Source organism: Chiloscyllium plagiosum, chromosome 1, assembly GCF_004010195.1.
Source record: "Chiloscyllium plagiosum isolate BGI_BamShark_2017 chromosome 1, ASM401019v2, whole genome shotgun sequence".
Taxonomy (NCBI): domain Eukaryota; kingdom Metazoa; phylum Chordata; class Chondrichthyes; order Orectolobiformes; family Hemiscylliidae; genus Chiloscyllium; species Chiloscyllium plagiosum.
The window spans coordinates 150,937,340-150,958,488 of NC_057710.1; the positions used below are offsets into that span (position 1 = coordinate 150,937,340).

Genomic DNA, 21,149 nt, shown 5'->3' on the forward strand with positions numbered 1-21,149 from the left:
ATAAAAGAGACCTAAGGGGCAACTTTTTCAAACAGAGGGTGGTACATGTATGGAATGAGCTGCCAGAGGATGTGGTGGAGGCTGGTACAATTGCAACATTTAAGAGGCATTTGGATGGGTATATGAAAAGGAAGGGTTTGGAGGGATATGGGCCGGGTGCTGGCAGGTGGGACTAGATTGGGTTGGGATATCTGGTCGGCATGGACAGGTTGGACCGAAGGGCCTGTTTCCGTGCTGTACATCTCTATGACTGTATGACTCTATTTGGATAAAGGACAGGCTAACATGGGGGTACCCACTATTAATCTGTATTAATGACTTACATATGGCGATAAATGTACTGGAGCCAAATTTACAGATGGCATTCATTGCTAAAGAAAGAGTAAATAAGTAGGGAAATGTTGATATAAACTGTACTGCAGTATACTGTAATGCCTGTACCATACAAGGCATTAGTGAGACCAGACCTGGAATATTGCACACAATTTTGATCCCTTTACTTGAGGAGACCGTTATATCAAAGTTATATCGAAGACCGTTCAGAGGAGGTTCATTCGATTGATTCAAGAGATATGGGGTGTGTCATCTCAATAGAGATTGAGCAGTTTAGGCCTATTCTCCTGGGCATTTGGCAGAATGACAGGAGACCTAATTCAGATAAACAAGATGCTAAAAGAGATCGAAAAAGCAGACAAAAGAAGGAAGGTTCCTTATGTGGGGCAATGCAGTTCAACAGTGATAGTTTTAGGGTAAAGGGTAGAAGATTTAAAAGAGATGAGGAAAAAGATTACTTGTCTCAAATGATCATAAAATCTGAAATCTGCTACCCCGATTGCAGCTGATCTTAGGACACTGAGTAAACTTAAGGAAAAGATAGATTTTTAATTAGTAACATGTTGAAGGGCTGCAGAAACAGGAAACAAAGTGGACATGAGGCCGAGATGAGATCAGCTGTGATTGTATCAAATGGCAAAGCAGGCTTGGCAGGCTGAGTTATCTATTCCTGCTCCTGGTTACGATAATATTGCAACATCTTGCCAGTGAGAGAGAGTGCAGTGATCAGGAAAAAACACCACCACCACCAATGTAAGTAATAAGTTTAATAAGATATATTATATTGTAACAGTCTTATCAATGAAGACAACTTATTATTTGGGAGGTTGACTATTCAGCAGAATGTAGTTTTACACATTTCCAACCAGCTTAACTAAGTGCTCTTTTAAGTAATTTCTCAAGACTGCTTGAGAAAAAAGGAAAAAGTATTTTACAAAGAAGAGAGATCAGGTTATTTTGCACAGCTAACCCATGAGTTTCTCAAATCCACGTTAAGAGTTGTCGAGACCACTTTATCTTACTTTGACAAGACCTGCAGACTGATTGTTCATTTTGTTGATTGAAATTAGTTAAAAATAAACTTTTATAGGTTAGTAGGATTTTGTTGACACCGTATTTTGGTTCAAGGCCAAGCTGAGTTATTGGAATGAAAGTTAATTCATTCTGGCTGTAAGAAATGAGCTTGGATAATCACAACACAAATCTATTCTCAAGCAATAAACTGACAGTCACATTTACAATCACCTCCTTATGTGTTTGGTGTGGAAAATATAAATGACATGCTGGTTGAACAGAAAATGCCATTAAAGTTAGGATTCAGGGACATGCTATGTGAACTACACAGCTTTTATTTCATGAAAAATAAACAAAAGAAATAAATTCAGGTTAATGTAAAGCTGAACTCAATGACACTATGAAATCATTTCAATATTGCCTCTGAATGAGGTGAATGCAGTGTTGAAAAACCAACCTGTGATGTCTCCTGATCTCTTGACACTCCACTGCCATGCCAAACACAACAGCACGCAATGGGATGACACGGCCAAATCCTTCACTGGGACCTTCCTGACTTGTTGGCTGAGAAGTAGAAACATGAAACACTATATTCCAAAGAGGAAAGTAAAACTAAACTAAAAGTGAAAAACTTGGTGCTTACAGCTTTAAAATATATGTCTGCAGATTTTCTTCCACTCGGCAATTGTGAAAACCCCGATGACCGAATGGTCAGTGAGTTAGAGCTCAGAACATTGGTTCAATTCCAGACCAAAGGTTTTTTTCTGTGTAGGACAGGTGGGAGACTCATCTTATCTGCTGAGAATGAGGAACTTAAGTGAAACAATACTTTTCAGGGGGGAGCAGTTCGAGCACAACCTCTCTAATTTGGCACTTATTATTTATCTTGCTGACATGGTCCATAAGATTGTCTGCAAAAAGAAATAGAGAAGATACCTCACATTTTTGGGTGGTACATAAAGAATTTTGGTATAAATAAGTTCAAACTCTCTTATTGTTTGTCTAGTACTTACAATATCGATCTTAGGGGTGCAAGGGAAGGATTCTATTCTCCAGTACAAAGTCTCTCAACTCAAAGACAAAAATAATTACCAATGAAATCCAAACAGGTAGCACTTTCTCTACCTATCCTGACACCTTCAATGATAACCCCAGATCTTTCTGATCCTGCACCCCTTTTAGAATTGTAACTATTTTGTACTGCTTCGCCATGTTCTTCTAATCTGAATGAACCCTTCACATGCCTTCAAATAAAACTAATGAAACACTTGTCTCAATATAATTCCAATTTTTTGCCAAATTGGATGTCCCCCACCCTCAAGACAAAGACTTCCCTTTTTCCAGAGAAGTCATGTGTGGGTTGGCTGTAGTCTTTGGAACTCCCCAAGTATGGTGCAGGGTTGCTGGTATACTTTAAACCCTGATAGAGAATTGGCAGGCTGTATGCCGCTTGCTTGGAGGGCTGACTTGCCTTGTACAAGCATCAATTTAGTGAGTCAGGCAGCATCCAGGGAACAGGAGAATCGACGTTTCGGGCATAAGCCCTTCTTCAGGAATGGGGAAAGTTACTTCCTGAAGAAGGGCTTATGCCCGAAACGTCGATTCTCCTGTTCCCTGGATGCTGCCTGACCTGCTGCGCTTTTCCAGCAACACATTTCCAGCTCTGATCTCCAGCATCTGCAGACCTCACTTTCTCCTCAATTTAGTGAGTATACATTGGAAAGTTTACAGTGGTTCTCATCACCACTCTTACTACCTTGGGAGTGACCTTCCGCTGAATTTGAAAAGGAGTGTAAATAATTTGTGGCCACACATTGGTTATAGGATTCTCAGATTCTGATCTCCATTATATCATATAACCTCGAAAGGGAAGGTGCAAATAGGATGAGGGTGGGTGGGGGTGGAAGACAGAGAATGCAACCGGCAAACCACTCAAACAGGTTTTTGAGCATCAGTTTTAGATTTTCAATGAGTTGTACAGGGAAAACGGAAGAACATGACATGTTGCAGCTGTCATGAACACAGCAGAGAGTCCTAAGTCCTAATGAATACAGCCTTAGAAATGGGGAATTAAACTCAATTGCTCAATCACATTACTGGTGTTGAGAGACTTAGATTGGTGAACAGTGGTCAGACTTTTAAGAGGCATGTTAAACCACTGATATTACCTGTTATCAGAATCTGGTAAAGCCAGTCCCAGTGGCCTCTGAGACAGTTACAATTGAATAAGGTTAGACTGACCTTGAGCAAAATAGACAGTAGGAGCTTCTGCTGATGTAGCCATTGGGTCAGGAAGGGACCAAAGAAACAGAACACGGGATTACAAGGGGAAGGAGGTGATCCTTGGACAGCAACTATACCACCCAATAATCAGCAATCCACAGATTCAGGCACAGGAGAGCATGCAGAGCACCCAGGATTACCTGGAGTGGGAAGACTTCAGCACTGCCTTCACCCATTGCTTATTGCTGCTCAACCTGGTGCTGGAGCTGTAAGACATCAGAGTGAGTTCAGATGGAGACTGGGTGACAGTGTGGGATCTGGGGAAAGGGCTGACCCTACAGCCTCAGTAGCTGTGAGCCGAGGCTACCTTTGCTCTATTATCCCATGGCAACACTGGCCTCTTTTCCCAACCTGGTGTGCTGGCATTATAATCTTTATGAAAATATTTTCAGGACCACGGAGTGGTGACTGAATTGTAATTTTAATACATGTCATTTTTACTGATGTTTTGAGGGATTGCAACTACATTAAAGGATGCAAAAATCCCAATAGGTCTAACTAAATCTATCATCTTGAATTTTTGTCTACCATCATATATGCTCTCCCTGCAGACAGCTTCTCAGCTCATTGTCTCATGATGTTTTCTCCTGAGCTTTTGGCAAATTTTTGTTAGTGGTCATATGCCATTGGCTTCCATTCTCAGGGACAGGGCTCCAATTTATCTCGCCCAGAATGGAAATTGAGCTCATGCTGTTGTCACGACTCTGAACCACTACTAGCCATCTCTCAATTGAAAGCCCCAATTGCAAAAACTGCCTGAGATCTGATCAGTTCTGGTGATCTCTCTCATCTACAATTACTCCATTTAGTTCAGGAGATCCACTAGCTTAATTTGAATTGGAAATACTAGAGCTAGCTGTCAGTTAGCTCTGCACAGATCCAGCAAGAGACTATCATATTTTCAGCTCTTATTTCACAATTTATGCATCTGAAATATTTTATTTATGTTGACTGGTCTTCCGAAAATCACTTTAAGGTCCAGTGAGTTCTCTAGATTATGGCCAAATGAAATAAGATATGAAAGTTAACATTTGATGAGAATCTCTTCAAATCTCAACATTTCAGAAGGGTATCAGACTGGAAGTCCAAATTTAAGTTAGACAACCCACAGCTTTTTCAAATCACAAATAAATAGCTTAATAACATTTCCCCAATACAGTATCAACAGCTTTATACTTTACAAAATTTACCTTGACTTGTAAAACACAATGTGAAGTCCTGTGTTAACCATTAATGTTTTGTTTTGACATTTGGGGGACCAAATTGTGAATACCCAACTTGAAATTGGTCTCTATCCATATGCATAAGATGGTGTAGGGAGAGGGGGTAAGGAGTAAATGATATGTAGGGATAGAGCCCAAAGAGAGGGTTGAACAGCTGGACAAAGGAGTCTATAATGATCTGGCTGGGAGGATGAACAGTTAATGGACCCTGTTAGTGGCTAACTATGGGTAATGTGTAATGGCAGAATATGTGACAAGTCAGGCACTTTTGTCTGTTCAACTGCTCTTCTCACTCTGTGGGCTCTATCCCTACCTATCGTTTACTTCTTACTCCTTCCCACCACCATGTCTTGTGCATATAAGCCAACATTCTCCTAGCTACCATCAATTCTGAGGAAGGATCTCCGGACCTGAAGCGTTAACTTTGATTTCTCTGCACAGATGCTGCCAGACTTACTGAGCTTTTCCAGCAACTTCTGCTTTTGTTTCTGATTTACAGCATCTGCAGTTGTTTTGGTTTTTATTGCCTCTAAACGTTTCCTATCCATGGACCTGTCGAAATAACTTTGAAAGGTTGTAGTTGTACGTACCTCTACGACTTCCCCTCTCACCTTAAACCTATGGCCTCTATCCTTTGGACTCCCCTACCCTGAGAAAATGACCTTGGTTATTCAGCTGATCTATGACCCTAATGATTTTATAAACTGTTATAAAGTAAACTCTCAGCCTCCTATGCTCAAGAAAAAAAATTCCCAGCCTTTCCTTATAACTCAAAGCTTCCCATCTTGATAATATTCTTGTAAATCTCTTTTGTAACCTTTCCAAATTTAATAACATCCTTTTTATACAGCAGGGTGACCCAGAAATGCATGCAGTACTCCAGCTATGGCCTCACCAATGTCTTGAACAGCTGTTACGTAACATCCCAACTCCTATACTCAATGTTTTGTCTGATGAAGGCAAGCACGTCAAACTTATTCCTGCCACTTTTAAGAAACTATGTACCTGCAGCCATGGGTCTCTCCCTGTTTGACAACACTGCCCAGGGCCCTGCCATCAATCGTGCAACTCCTGTCCTGGTTTGTCTTATCAAAAGGCAACACCTCGCATTTATCTAAATTAAACTCCAGCTGCCATTCCTCAGTCCACTGGCCCAGTTGATCAAGATCTCATTATTCTACTTGATAACCTTCTTCACTCTCCACTATGTCACCAGTATTGGTGTCATCGGCAAACTTATTAACTATGCTTCCTATATTCTCATCCAAGCTATTTATATAAGTAATGAACAACCGCTGGTCACAGACTTTCAGTCTGAACATTAACCCCATACCACCACCCTCTGTCTCTACCATCTCCAATCATCAGGCCAATTTTGTATCTAGTTGGCTAGCTGTCCCTGGATCCCATGTGATCTAACTTTCCTAACCAGTCTACCATGCAGAACTTTAAAGAAGGCCTTGCTAAAGTCCACGTAGAAAAAGGTTTACTGCTCCACCTTCATCTATCTTCTTGGTCACGGCTTTAAAAAAAAACTCAATTGCCTTTGAAACAAAGGCCAACATTCCATACGTCTTCGCTATATAGCTGCTGATTTTGAGTGCTTGTTTCTTGTGATTCACAGATGAGGACTCCCAAATCCCTCTTTTCTGTAACTGTGTACTTTCTCCATTTAAATAATATTGAGCTCCTCTGTTATTCCTGCAAAGTACATAACCTCAATTTCCAACATTATATTCCAACTACCAAGTTTCTGTACACTCCACATAATCTGTCTATATTCCACTGCAGACCATATGTGCCATTCTCACTACTTGGCTTCCCACCTATCTTTGCAACATCTGCCAACTTGGTTATCACACCTTATAGCAGGTCCCATCATCTAAATAACTGATACAGACTGTTAATAGCTGTGACCCAGCACTGATCAGATGGCACTTGCCAATCCAAAGAAGACCCATTTATCCTTATTCTGTTTCCTGTTAGCTAATCAATTCTTTACCCATGTTTACCATGTTAACAATTCCATGCACTCCTATATTGTGCAACTACTTTTGACGAAGCACATTAACAAATACCTCTTGGAAATCTAAATAGCATTACTTGCAGTTACTTGTACGTTACTTTGTCAAATAAACTAAACAGATTATTTCAACACTATTTCAGTTTCAAAAATCCATTATTTCATGGTTGATATCAGAATGCTGGTTCCAGCATGTTTCCGATATAGGCCGTCTCAAGGGTATAGCTCCCACTTTCCTTGTGCCCCTTGAACTGAAATCTATTTCTTTCACACATCCATCTCTCTAATGCTATTTACCACATGCCAATTTCCACCTAGCTCAGGTAGCAATTATGAGGTCTTTGAGATTCTGCTTTCTAATTTGGCCTCCAGCTACTCATACCCACTCAACAGAACTTCTTTCCTAGTTTGATCTCTCATCAATATGTTACATGGACCACACCAACGGGATCCACTTTATCCCACTGCAAGTTCCTCCCAGCTTGTAGCAGGTATCCCCAAATCCTGGTAGTGGCCAAGCAACACAACCATCTGGACTCTTGCTCTCAACTGCAGAGAAATGTAATATACAATCTCCTACTATTGTTACATTCCGGTTTAATTCACCACTTGAATAGGTTCTCATATTACAGTGCCTCAGTCAGTTTGCACATTTACCCCACTCGCATCCAAAGAAGGTGAAAGAACCTTAAAACCTGTTGGACAATTGCAAAGGATAAAGTTCTTGCATTCCTACCTTCTGGTTCCCATTACCTATATCCTCCAGCCTTGACAACTAGTTTCATCATAAGACCCTATCCTAAGAAATGTGATGGTCTTCCTGAACAGAGAATCCACTTAACTTTCCCCTTCCCTGGTGGGTTGCAGTATACTTAGCTCAGCCGTAGTTCTGAGGTCAAACCCTTACTGCAGACGTATTTGTCCTAAATCATACTGGCATTTGTAAGCTCCCATATTCTGCAATCACAACCCACCATCTTAACAGTTTTCAATTAATTAACTGTTTGACTAAGTTACAGGCTCTCCTCGTCGCCACTTACTAGACAACACAAGATAATAACAGAATAGACCTTTACCACTTCAAATAAAATTTGGAAAAACTTACTTTTCTCTAATTTCCACCTATTTATCCTAATAGTAGTTACTCACCAGCCAACCAACCTTCAGTTTTCCTGTAACATTACTGTTTCTTTCAAATTGCCTGCCTTGGGGACCTTCAGTCACTGACTTCCTGTCTCAGAGTCTCTCTCTCACACATTGCCAAATATTAACTTCAGCTTCTCTAATGATAATGATCTTGTTAGAACACTGCAAAAATTAAGTTTGGACGGATGGAATAGGTTGTGTGATAGCATTCCGAGAACAGCAGGAGTTTCTCTGTGTCCCAAAGAAATTTTGGTTTTCTAACTAGGGTCATTAAAACAGGTAAAACAATTATTCACCTTATTTGTTGTTTATGGGTCACTGTTGTTTGCAAATTAGATGTCATATTTACTTCTAAATGAAATAATTTATCATTTGAGTGAAACACTGACATAATGAAAGGTGTTACACAAATGCAAATTATTTATTGTATAAATCTCCATACTTTGGTATAAAATTGCCACATTTTGAATTACTGCAGGTTATTTTATGGAATACAAGCTATAGGAAGCTTAAAAAAATCAGTACAAAATCATCTATCTAATGCAAGATTCTCAGTTGCAGCACTGCTTTGACAATGATAGTCTGCTAATTGCTTAACAGTTTTTATTAAGATCTGTGCTACATCACCGTAGCAAAATATACAATTATTTGGTTTCCAATCACCATTAAAAAGGGCCACTATACCATACACAAACTTCCAATAAACTCTGGGCAAACTAGAGAAGTAATCCAGGTAATTGAGTGGTACTCAACTACGTAGGGAATGTATAAAATTTATTTAGTCAGAGGCGGGAATTGAACCCGGGTCTCTGGCGCTGTGAAGCAGCAGTGCTAACCACTGTGCTACCGTGCCGCCCACGAATTGAGTGGTACTCAACTACGTAGGGAATGTATAAAATTTATTTAGTCAGAAAAGACCTATGACATGTACACAAGTGACCATGGTTACATTCAATATGTATCATTAAAAACACACCCACTTTAGAAAAAGGATGCAAGTATCAAACCTCTGGGCTGAATTTGGTATTACAGCATCAAAACATTTCTAACTACTCAAATGTTCAGTCACACTTGTATAAAACACACACCTTTGGTGGGAGAAGAAGATGTTGCCATGCATGTATTAAGCTCTCCACAATTCCTTCACCGAACAGCCCAGCATCTACAGTCTCTGTGACAACAAGCGACACCCTGACAGAAAAGAAAGGAAAGCTCTGAAACAAAATTACAAATTACAGGAGCCAAAATTCCTGTCTTTTCTAATTTCATTAAATTCAGTGATGAGAGTATAAAGTGATATTGACACATGTGCGTGCAGGAGAAAGTGCGGACTGCAGATGTTGGAGATCAGGGTCAAGAGTGTGGTGCTGGAAGAGCACAGCAGGTCAGGCAGCATCAGAGGAGGAGAATCAATGTTTCGGGCATATGCCCTTCATCAGGAATGAGGCTTATTAGTGCATTTAGTGCATTTCAGTGCAGTCTATTTTCTCAATAAAGTTACTGAAAACAGAAACTTCAGCCTAGAGTTGCTCAGAAATATTTTAACATAATAAACTATAATAATGCTCTATGAAGCGTGTGCAAGGATTGTAATTACTAAACTGATGTCGTATTCTATACCATTGGTATGCTGCAAATCCATTCATCTACTGCCAATGGTTCCAAGTTGAGTAGGTCACAACCTTCGGACTCCCTCCCAGTGATATTGTGGACAGTTCACCATGTTCTCAAAGGAAACTCAGCATAGGCAATAAATGCTGGTTCAGTCCATGAGGTCCACATCCCATAAGTGAATTAAAAAAAAGAGGTATAGACAGCACACTGATTCCAACACCTGGACAGGTATCAGAGGATGCCCCTAACTGACTGTGCCAGGGACCCCAAGTGAAATCTAACCCCTTGATTTGACTGAGGCCTTCTGAAAACCATGACAAACTGCCTTTGTGTCAGCTCTATATGACAAGGCAAGATAAAGTAATGTGAACCTGGTGTCTCTGGCTAATGGGTGAAGCACAAAAAGAGAAGGCAAGGGAAGGCAAAGCAGGAATATGGAGTACATTTGCATAGTCTCTGTGTGAGTGTTAAGAGAACAAGCAAACATCCTAAAAATGCAGACTGGTCCAGTCCATGAGCTGAGTGCTCTGAAAACAAAATGTCCTTGCAGCAGCATTACAAATGATAGAGGTCATTGTGTCCAGAAGTACATCATTAAAATGAGGAAAGGCTCTCTCAGTGGTAAGAGATATGCCATGAGGGCTCTTTGAAGCTGGCACATGTCAGATCCAATGTCTGTGCAAGTGGAATTCATGTGGCTGGTGGCCAGATAGCCTGCCCTGAGATAATGTTGCCCAGCGTCCAACCTGGAGGCCCTTTGGAGAAAGCAGTCAGCTGAATTCAGCAGTTACCCACTCTGGTTTTCATAATCCAGAAGCACGGTGCTGGAAAAACACAGCTGGTCGGGCAGCATCTGTGGAGGAGAGTCAACGTTTCGAGTATAAGCTCTTCATCAGGAATACTGCATTCTGGTTTTCATGTCAAGATTTCTTAATGGCTAGCTTGTTTGGTGAATTTGGTGAAATACAAAACTGAACACCTGCGAAGTGAGTTGGCAGTCAACAAAACACTTAACAAGCTTTAATCATCAGAAGCCCAGAAGCTTTTGCAATTCATGCTGGTGTCACTTTGGGACCTCCTGTGCCCACTGGTGGTGACTTCTAACAACATCTTGTACAATTTCATTTTGGTACATCCAAGTATCTCCCAATCATGATAGACATTTTTCTTGAATAAAAATTCTTCACTGAATTCAACTTTTACAAACTATTTAATAAAGTTGAAGCACAAAGATTATAACAACAGTATTTGATTTAAACTAGCTAAAACAGATCAAGTTTCTTTTTTACAGCTTTTAGCTGTAGGGTGAGTTTATAAAATCAGAAGCAGATTGTTAAAAGGTTATATATAGCTAACATATAACTATATTTGCTAAGTTGTGATGGAACGTACCTGCTGGGGAGATCTTTAGGTACTTCCATGTCTAATGATTTCATGTGCAGAACCTTGATTTGTCCTGCCATTTGGTTGGAAGCTATCACTTCACAGGCAAGTTCATACATCGTCTTGGACAGCTCACAAGCATACACATGAGAAGCTCCAGCTTTTCTTGCAAACATACTGTATGGTAGAGAAAATAAAAATCACAAAAACAAGATTTTAAGGAGAGGAAGCAAAAATATGGCAATTAATTTTCCAAGTTCAGATTAGATTCCCTACAGTATGGAAACAGGCCCTTCGGCCCAACAAACCCACACCGACCCTCAGAAGAGTAACCCACCCAGATCCATTCCCCTACCCTATATTTACCCCTGACTAATGCACCTATCCCTATGGGCAATTTAGCATGGCCAATTCACCTGACCTGCACATCTTTGGATTTTGCTTGTCTTTCATGTATCACCTGAAACTATAAAATTTAACAAATTTTGTTCTTTCATGTATTTCTTCAACTTCAACACAAACCTTGAAACCAACTAAGATCCCAAAAATTATTTCGTTACTATGAAGAAATTATTTCTTGTTACTATGAAGAAATTATTTCTTGTTACTATGCATTTCGTATGCTCAACACAATGTCCTGTTTCTACGAATGCATTGGTTCTGAACTCTTTTTTTTTCAAACCCTTCCACATAGTTACAATTAATACTGACAACTGATTAGATCCACCATTTTGGATTATCTTAATACCTCTTATGACTTTACCAGTCTTGAACTGATCTTTATTATGAGAATGAGGCATGAACTTAAACAGCCAGTAAACTGTCTTTTACACTTGGAAGCAACAGAATTGTACTCCAGCATAAGATGCAACCTCACGATCCAGCATATTCTCCACTCAATCATTACCATCAAGTCAGGAGATCAACCCTAGTGCAATGGAGAGTGCAGGAGGATGTGCAGGAGCAACACAAGGCATATTAAAAATGAGGTGCTAACCTGGTGAAGCTACCAAACAGTACTACTTGCATGCCAACTGTATAAGCAGCAAGTGAAAACAAACCCACAAACTGATCATATACAAGCTTCTTCCATACTGTATGATTCTATGATTATGGCTGTTCGTTTGCAAGTTAATTTTAGCAGTTGCTCCAAACATAGATTTATCACCTGTCATCCTTTGGCCCACTCAAACCTATATTCTCCGCTTACTTTCACTTATACTTGGCACCTTTCATTTCTTCCATTCATAGCGTTGCCTCTCCAAATCCATGTTTATAATATGCATACAGAAACATACATCCATTTAATAAACATACACAATCAGAACAACACACGAAGGCAGACCTGAGAATACCAGTTCCTGTTCCAATATCAAGAACAGACATGCAACCAGACTGCACTGTTTTTTGGATTGCTCTCTGATAGGCGACATTCCTCTTCTTATCATTCAGCATTAAAAAATGCCAGCGTTCCACTAGCCAGTTGGCCACACGATAGAAATTTTCCCTTGCCTCAGTGTAGTCAGGATTGAGCTTAATAGACTTGTGGAAATAGCCAGCAGCTTCATCTCGGAACCCCAAGCTGCACACAGAGCAAAGACAAAGACAGTCAAGAGAATTAACTTTAATTTTTGGATATAATGGATTTTTTTTAAAAAAGATATTTTTTTGTATGCAAACACATTTTTCGTAAGAAAATGATTACAATAGCTATTATACACATACAGGAGCAACTAACAATACTTTAAATAGTTTAGAAAGGTCAGCTGTTTAATAGATTACCGTGCCAACTTCAGTTTGACCAAAAAGAAAGATATCAATTTCAGTTTGATTGCTTAACGAAAACAGAAACAACAGGAGAAACTCAGCAGGTCTGACAACATTTTGGTGAGAAAAGTAGAGTTAACATTTCGGTCCAGTAAGAGTGCTGAAGATGGGTCACTGGATCGGAAATGTTAACTCTTGCTTTCTCTTCTCAGATGCTGCCAGACCTGCTGAGTTTCTCGAGCAATTTCGGTTTTTGTTTCAGATTTCTAGCATCTGCAGTTTGTTGGTTTTTCCAATTTGGCTGCAGTTTTGTAGCAACAGTTTGTCCATATGCGTACAATATATGTAGATAAATTAATTTTTCTTCTATTTACTCGTGGGATGTGGGCATTACTGCTTGACCAGTAGTTACTGCCCAACCTTAGTTGCCCTCGGCCAGTTGCCTTCTTGAACCGCTGTAGTTCATGTGTCGTGGGTTAACCCATGATGCCCCGAGGGAGGGTCTTCCAGGATTTTGATCCAGCAACACAAACAACGGCCAATACATTTCCAAGTCAGACGGTGAGCAGCTTGGAGGGGACCTTGCAGATAGTGGCGCTCTCATCTATCTGCTGCCCCTGTCCTTCTAAAGTGGAAATGGTTGAGGGTTTGGAAGGTGCTTCTAAGTGTCTTTGGTGAATTTCTGCACTGCACCTTGTAAGTAGTATACACTGCTGCTACTGAACTTCGGTGGTGGAGGATGTGGATGTGGTGCCAATCAAACAGACTGCTTTGTCCTGGAGGGTGTCAAGTTTCTTGACTTTTGTTGGAGCTGTACCCATCCAGGAAAGTGAGGAATATTCCGTCTTGTGATTTTCGATGGTAGACTGGCTTGGGGAATCAGGATGAGAGTTCCTCGCTGCAGTTTTCCGAGCCTCTGCACTGCCTTTACGTGATGAGACCGATGATTTTCTAGTGAATGTAACCCCAAAGATGTTGACAGTGCCACTGAATTTCAAGGGGCAGTGATCAGATGGTCTCTTATTGAAGATGGTCATTGCCTGGCATTTGTAAGATGTAAATGTTACTTGCCAGATCAACTTGTTCCATTATGTTATGGCACATGGGCATATGGGAAAGAGTTAAAAGGGTCCTGAGGAGCACGATTTTTACATAGAGGGTGGTGCATGTAGGAAACAAGCTGCCAGAGGAAGTGGCAGAGGCGGTTACAATTACAACATTTACAAAGCATCTGGATAATTACATGAATAGGAAGCGTTTCGAGGGATATGGGCCAAATGCTGACACATAGGACTAGATCAGTGTAGGATATCTGGTCGGCACGAATGAGTTAGACCATCTTCCAGATGGTCTGTTTCTGTGCTGTACAGCTCCATACTCTATGTCTAGGGCAGCTGGACTTGAAACCAGACCTTCTAGCCCAAAAGTAGGTACCACTGCACCACAAGAACACTTTACACAATATGTATGCATCCTATCCTGTTTTCACTTAGTGATTCAAATGGAATTGTTTTCACGTTATAGTTTGGTCAAGAATAGGCCCTGTACAAATTGGCTAGACAATCACGACATACTTGTGAAAGAGGCCAGGGCTATTAACTTTGAACATCTGTTGCAGTAGGGTTGGGTTCTGTTCACCAGATGTTTAGCTCTGTGCGGTCCTGCAAGTGGATGAATGGTCTGACGCCCAGTCTCATGTAGCCTGTGAAAACTAATGTGACTAACAAATCTGCCCTTGCAATAAATGATTTACTGGAGTCAGCTTTGAATTCTTGTGAACAATAGCAAAAGTACTGTATATAAATCAAGCTAACAGTCCAGAATCTTTAGTGAATGTTTGCTTTATGAGACAGTTGAATCTACAAGTGGAAATACTCAGTGAAAAAACATATAAATCAATTTATCAAGCTCATTATGGGACAAGTTTAAGATGTGGGTCAAAAACCAAGCTGGAATCATACTTAGCAGAAGAGTTCTGATTGTTCGAGACCAATCACCTCAAGTTCCCAACATTACTGTAGTTGTAATACATAAGTAAAAGATTGCAAATACTGGAAATCTGAAGATCAAAAAAACCTGGCAAGAAAATAATCAGCAGGTTAGGCAGCACCTGATAAGAGAAACACAACATTTCAGGTTAAAGAATTTGTTCAAAGAAAGTTTGATCAGTTCTCGTGACTTGGAATGTTAACTCTGCTGGTCTCTTTCAATGCCACTTCACTTATTTTCCCATTTTTGTGTTATCATTGTAGCAATTTCTCAGGATAGTATCTTAGGTCCACCCATCTTCAGCTGCACCATCAAATGACCATTGTTCAATAATAAATTTGGAGGTAGGATGGTTGTTGGTGATTGCCGTGTTAAATCCATTTATAATTCATCAAAATTAAGCAGTCTGTGGCCAGATGTTGCAAAGTATGGACAACACCCAGTTTGGGCAGAGAAGTGACGGTTAATATTTAAAGCACAAAACTGTCAGGCAATGACCAAATCCAGCAAGAGAAAGTCTGACCATCTGCCCCAATGTTCAACAGCATTGCCATCAGAGTCTCCCACCATCAACACCCTGAGGGTCACCATTAATCAGTCTCAATATTGATTTTATTCTTTCACATAGCATTAATTTCCTATCCCTAATTTCCCTCACGTAGGTAATGGTGAACTACCTTCTTGAATCTCAGTGAAAACTTGGATGATCTGAACGACATGGACCATGGCAAGAAACATGGCAAAATTGTGCAGGAAGTCAAGCAAGGCCTACCCTGACATCAGGAACAACTCGCTGTATTTTTTAAACTAACTTTGAGGTAACAAGGAGAGATTCTCATTGAGAAGTGCCGATTGTTAGTTAACGACCTCATTAGCTGCAGATTTCACTTCATTAATATGTAGCTTTCTATCCACCACAAGTAAACTGGACCCCAAGAGTTCTCAACATAGAAATCAGAAAGGAAACTTTGTCGCTTACTCTAAAGGATCTTCACACTGGATACCAGGCACTAACATCTGAATGCATTCTTCATGGGCAGCTGTCTCACACACCCCACATCCACAAATGTACCATCTCCAAGAACACTCAGCATATACATACAATCCATTCTCTAAAGTACTTCGGCACTTAATACTGCATCTTAGGCTATCATGGTAATACTACCACAAGGACACTTTGCACTCAGACATTCATCCAGCTTGTCGACACAACTAGGCTGCATCTCAGAGCTGCTCACCTACTCTCTTACCACTCACTCACTTTAAGCCAACCTGGATACTCTCAGCATCCTTGCCTTGCTTTTCCTTTTTGCATCTTCACCCTCAGCAGAGCTACCAGGCTCACAGCACTGCTGTATCACCTTAGTGTTTAGTGTAGCTAGAAAACACATCATGCTTGTCAGCAATCCTCAGTCAAGGCAAGATAGACAGCGTTCAGTCAGGGTATCCTGGCAAATTAAGTGTATGGCAGCCTCTGACATTAGTCCAGAAGCTTTGACATTATCAGTCAGCCACTTGGGGCAGCCAGAATCAGGAACCTCTTCTCATAAAGGCTTCGTGTAGTTGACGATAAATGAGGAAAAATCTTGTGTGATGGAACATAAGCCCGAGTGGGAAATGGGTGCACTATCAGAGATAGTCAGGTTTCAGAATGAAGATGATGGCACTTGCCTGATGGAATGGAGAAATTCACCTTCCTATACTGCTGAGTAGTTCTCCAGACTGAGGAGACCACACTGACCCAGGTGAAACCTCAGACCAGGCTAGCAGAGTACAGTATTGTGACCCTCTGTTGCGGGGGGGAAAAAGGGCATTTCTCCTCTCTACTAGTTCTGAGGAAGGGTCACTGGACCCGAAATGTTAACTCTGATTTCTCTCCACAGATATTGCCAGACCTGCTTAGCTTTTCCAGCAATTTCTCTTTTTGTTTTGCCCCTGCACCAGCATGTCCACCAAGACCGCCAAGCCTCTGCTTGCAAAGTGAAGGGCTAATTTTCCCTTGGCTTCATGCCAGGAATTATGCAGGACAGTTCCAGGCTAACAGTGGGTGACTGGGTACTCAATAGCCTTCCACATAAAATGGCAATTATCTGGCAATGCTAAGTTATTCTGGATATGAGTAGTAAAATGGGGCTATAATAGGATGAGGGGGTACCATAGGGATAATTAGTTAATGAGATAAGTTTGCAAAGATGCAACAAGAAAGCTCGCCAGGCTTCAGCATGTATAACAACTGAGTAATTTCCCAAGCGTACTTCAGTCATCCTTGCCCACAATCTACCTCTGTTAAACTGGAAAGTAGGCATGTCCGAGACAAATTAGGAAGATCTCAGTCTGAAAACAGCTGCGTCTCAATTTCAGTGAGCTTCCTGAAGGATTTCTCTCTGTGTAGCTCCTCCACGTTTGTCACACTACCTACTCAAGTGTCCCTCATTACTATTAAACCATGCCCCTACACTGCACTGCTTGTCCCATATTTCCCCACTTACTACAGAAGAAAGCTCTTACCATTGTCAGTACCTCTCTGGATCCCTGGCACCGGTGCCAGTTTTACACCAATTCAAGCATTGTGGTCCAGAGCTGCCCTGCATGGTTCCTGTCAGTCACCCCAACATGCTGAAGGGAAACAGATACTCTCCTTTGTCAACACAAACCTGGAGATCCTGGTGGACAAAGTACAGAGAAGGGCTGACCTCTTGCCTGTGGAAATGTTTACGACACCAGACCCCCTCACAACCTAGTCCCAAGGTTTCCACCAGGTTCAATATGAATGCAGAACCCAGCAATGCAGGAAGGAGGTCAATGTCTTTCTCTGCTCTGCATCCATCATCCACCATCATCTTTCTGTTACCTCACACTCACTCTATCCAAACCTCATGCATGAGACTATTAAAAGACGGCAGAAACCAATTCAATTGCAATGTCATTAAATTGCACGTTGATGCATATGAAGGCTAGTCAAGTGGGTAATATAGTAAATTTTCTAGTGCTTCTAGAACTGCATCTCAGGAATAGAACTAACGTGGGAAATTTGAAACAATCACATTTATAGTTGAGCAACATATACCGTTAACATTCTTTTTTTAAAATAATGATAGATTTATTTCATTTCTGAAGGGAGAAGTTATAATAAATGAGAATATATTTGCATACTACTATCTTTGTGATGTTTCAATATCAAAAAGGTATTTGAAAGATAAAACTAAATGTAAACATATTTTGTCATTCTGAAATACAACATCGCAACTTATCTCAAGATGTCAATAAGGGGAGGGGGGCCCACAAACAGCAACGGTATATTGATCATGACTTGTTTCAGAGATATTGGTTGGAGGTTAAATATTGGCTTCAACCCTTCCCTCGGGTGGACCCGGAGCAGAGGGACCTCCACAACTTTTCATTGTATAATAAAATCTTTCATGTTTATTTAAGAATGTCGAGGTGGTCCTGGACAACCAGGCATTTGGACAACTACATTGATAGGAAAAGATTAGAAGGATTTGGGCCACGTGGAGGGAAATGAGGTTAGCATGAACGAACATTTCAGTCAGCATGCACCAGTTAATTACAGTCAGAGTCCATGATGTAGGACTCTACAACTCTAATTAACTGATTTCAAGTTGGGTGACAAATAGGGGCTGCAATTCGTAGCAGCATATGAAGTTTAGAAACTCTATATGCTTCATGTGAATCACAGTTCTGCTTCTATCCAGCAAACTCCTCTCAAATCATCAAACTATCCAACAAGTGGCTAAGACGTATAGCCAAAGGTTCAATTATTGATCTGTGCTAACTTGGATGATGAAAGTTAAAGTAAATGTTGGAGAGACTATAATAACAGTGGACATTACCATACAATTACAACACAATAATAGTATATCTTAGTTATCTTCTTTAAAAGCCAGTCCTTATGAACATCACCTTGCAGCCACACAGCATTGGGTGTGCAATGGTGTCAGATTGAGCGGTGATACTGAGCAACACAAAGAAAATTTTAAGGATGTTAATAATCCCACCTGGGCAACATTCTGGGTGATCAATCATCATCCATAGAACCATAAAATAAAGAGTTTTTTTTAAAAGAAAACAACTTGCTGGAAAGTTGATATCTGTGAATCTTAGACAAAGACAGGATTGGGCTACATTGTACTGGCATTAATGATTAAACGTACCAATACTCACAGCTCAAGTTCACTAAATTTACTATGGGTATTGAGGAGGACAGAAAGTCACAATAAAAGCTGTTAAGAAGATAGATAAAAGTGTTATACAAACGATATTATATAACCACTTAATATAACAGATATTCAAAAACAATTGGGAAATGCTATCACAAACCTAAATAAATGTTCTCCCATACTGTTCCATATTACTTCATTATTTGGGTACAGCTCCAAGGCCTGTTCATAGCAGTCAAATATATCCTGAATCCGACTTAAAGAATTAAGTTCTTCTGCCCATTTAAAGAGTGTGTGTTGGAACGATTCCTAGGGTTTCAATAATAAAGACAACTAACGTAAAATACATGAAAAACTGAACGGCATTAAAGCAAAGCCAATGCATTAAGTCGGATTGGACAGGAGGCTTCAAAGCTGGTGCTTTTGTGATCATCTATCAATTTATCTATAACTTGGCAAGTACATTAACATCCAGAACAAACAATGAATCTTTATTTTCGAGAGTTCAATTTGGTAAAATCCACATGCCATACCAGCATAACAGAAGGCATGTTGGCCATTGGTGTTTTATTATCAAACAATTCCCATGTTCCATATATGGCACCACTTCCAAGTGATTCCATCTTACAGGGTCTCTTGTCCAGAGTTGAAATTATTTACAATAGGTGAAACTATCAAACTTGAACAGAAATATACTTTGCTCAAAAATTAATGAGGCATAAGGAGTTGGATTTTACTGCAATAATTAATGCTAAGGCTTACAGCGCTCAGTTACTTATGTAAAAATCAGAAAGCAACAAGCAATGCCCACATCTACAAAGTTAAAATAGAAATCTGAAAATTACTGGATGGCAAAAGATTCATCAAAACTGCATTGTGCCATCTGCCCCACCATTTAGACACATTGAACAGTCAGAAACCCGCAGTTTGAGTCACCTCATAGATACTGAATTCTTAAGAGGAGTTTGTCCATTCTACTGTCGGCATCCTTTTAATGCTGCAATTAAGCACAATTATAATGACCAACAACCTACAGGTAGTTCTCCTATAATGCCGTAGTTGCATTCCATTGAAACCTCACTAATAGAAAATCACTTCATATAAAGAATGGGCCCTTCGAGAAAAGTGGGACTGAGGCAGGGCAACAAAAGGAAATTCACTCACAATCGCTCAAAAATCACCCAAAAGTCTAACACAAAGTATAGCACAGTGTGAATGAAGGTTGAAATCATATTTATTAATGAAACAAAAGTAAATTTAACACAGTTCATGTAAAAAATATAAGAAAGCTGCTCTCTGTACAGTACCTCTCACAGAAAGTTGCTCTGTTGGCAGCTGACATCACGCATGCGCAGAACGGTGCAGAGATATGGGTGCTGAAATAGCTGCTTATTTAAGGGTCACATGAACAAGTATTAACTGAAGAGATTAGTATTTAGTGCACACAGAACCTTGCCAGAAAGTAAACACATTATAGCCATGAAATTTCAGTGCGGAGACAACTGAGAGTCGTCACAGAGGTTGAGTATCTGTAAAGTTGTTATGGAGTAAGAAGGTTGAATCTAACTTTGTTAAATTTGTTATAAGACTATTTCAAATAGTTCTATACAATGTAACTTGTTCGGGTTTTCCTTCTGAGAGTGATTTACTTTTATTTTACTGTTGAAAAAGGTACACTGACAGGCTCTTGTTATTATACGATCAGTAACTGGCTACCATGGTACATAAATGAAAAGTTAAAACCTACGATCCAACAATGCTCCAGAATACAAATGCCATAGAAAGGGGAGCATAGATGGAGAGGAATATGTTAAGTGGGTACGACAAAATTTTATGATTCAGTATGTGGACATACCTACTAGAGATGGTGCAAAACTTGACCTACTCTTGGGAAATAAGGCAGGCAGATGACTGAGGTGTCAGTGGGGGAGCACTTTGGGGCCAGCGAACATAATTCTATTAGTTTTAAAATAGTGATGGAAAAAGATAGACCAGACCTAACATTTAAAGTTCTAAATCGGAGGAAGGCCAATTTTGATGGTAATAGACAAGAACTTTCAAAAGTTGATTGGGGACAGATATTCACAGGTAAAAGGGATGCATGGAAAATGGGAAGTCTTCAGAAATGAGATAATGAGAGTCCAGAGAAAGTATATTCCTGTCAGGGTGAAAGGAAAGGCTGGTAGGTGTAGGGAA

The 21,149-nt window shown here is 40.2% G+C and overlaps 1 protein-coding gene across 2 annotated transcripts in view; it reads right to left on the minus strand.

Annotated features, from left to right (window-relative positions):
* Positions 1 to 21,149, minus strand: part of prmt9 (protein arginine methyltransferase 9) — a 42,094-nt gene that overhangs the window by 17,864 nt on the left and 3,081 nt on the right. The window contains exons 2-6 of one of the 2 annotated variants that reach the window (XM_043699438.1): positions 19,114 to 19,262; positions 12,365 to 12,601; positions 11,029 to 11,196; positions 9,111 to 9,213; positions 1,805 to 1,911 (exon numbers count right to left, since the gene is read on the minus strand). In XM_043699438.1, the coding sequence (XP_043555373.1) occupies positions 1,805 to 1,911; positions 9,111 to 9,213; positions 11,029 to 11,196; positions 12,365 to 12,601; positions 19,114 to 19,262 (764 nt within the window). The remainder of the gene's footprint in view (positions 1 to 1,804; positions 1,912 to 9,110; positions 9,214 to 11,028; positions 11,197 to 12,364; positions 12,602 to 19,113; positions 19,263 to 21,149) is intronic. The other variant, XM_043699445.1, reaches the window with a different exon arrangement.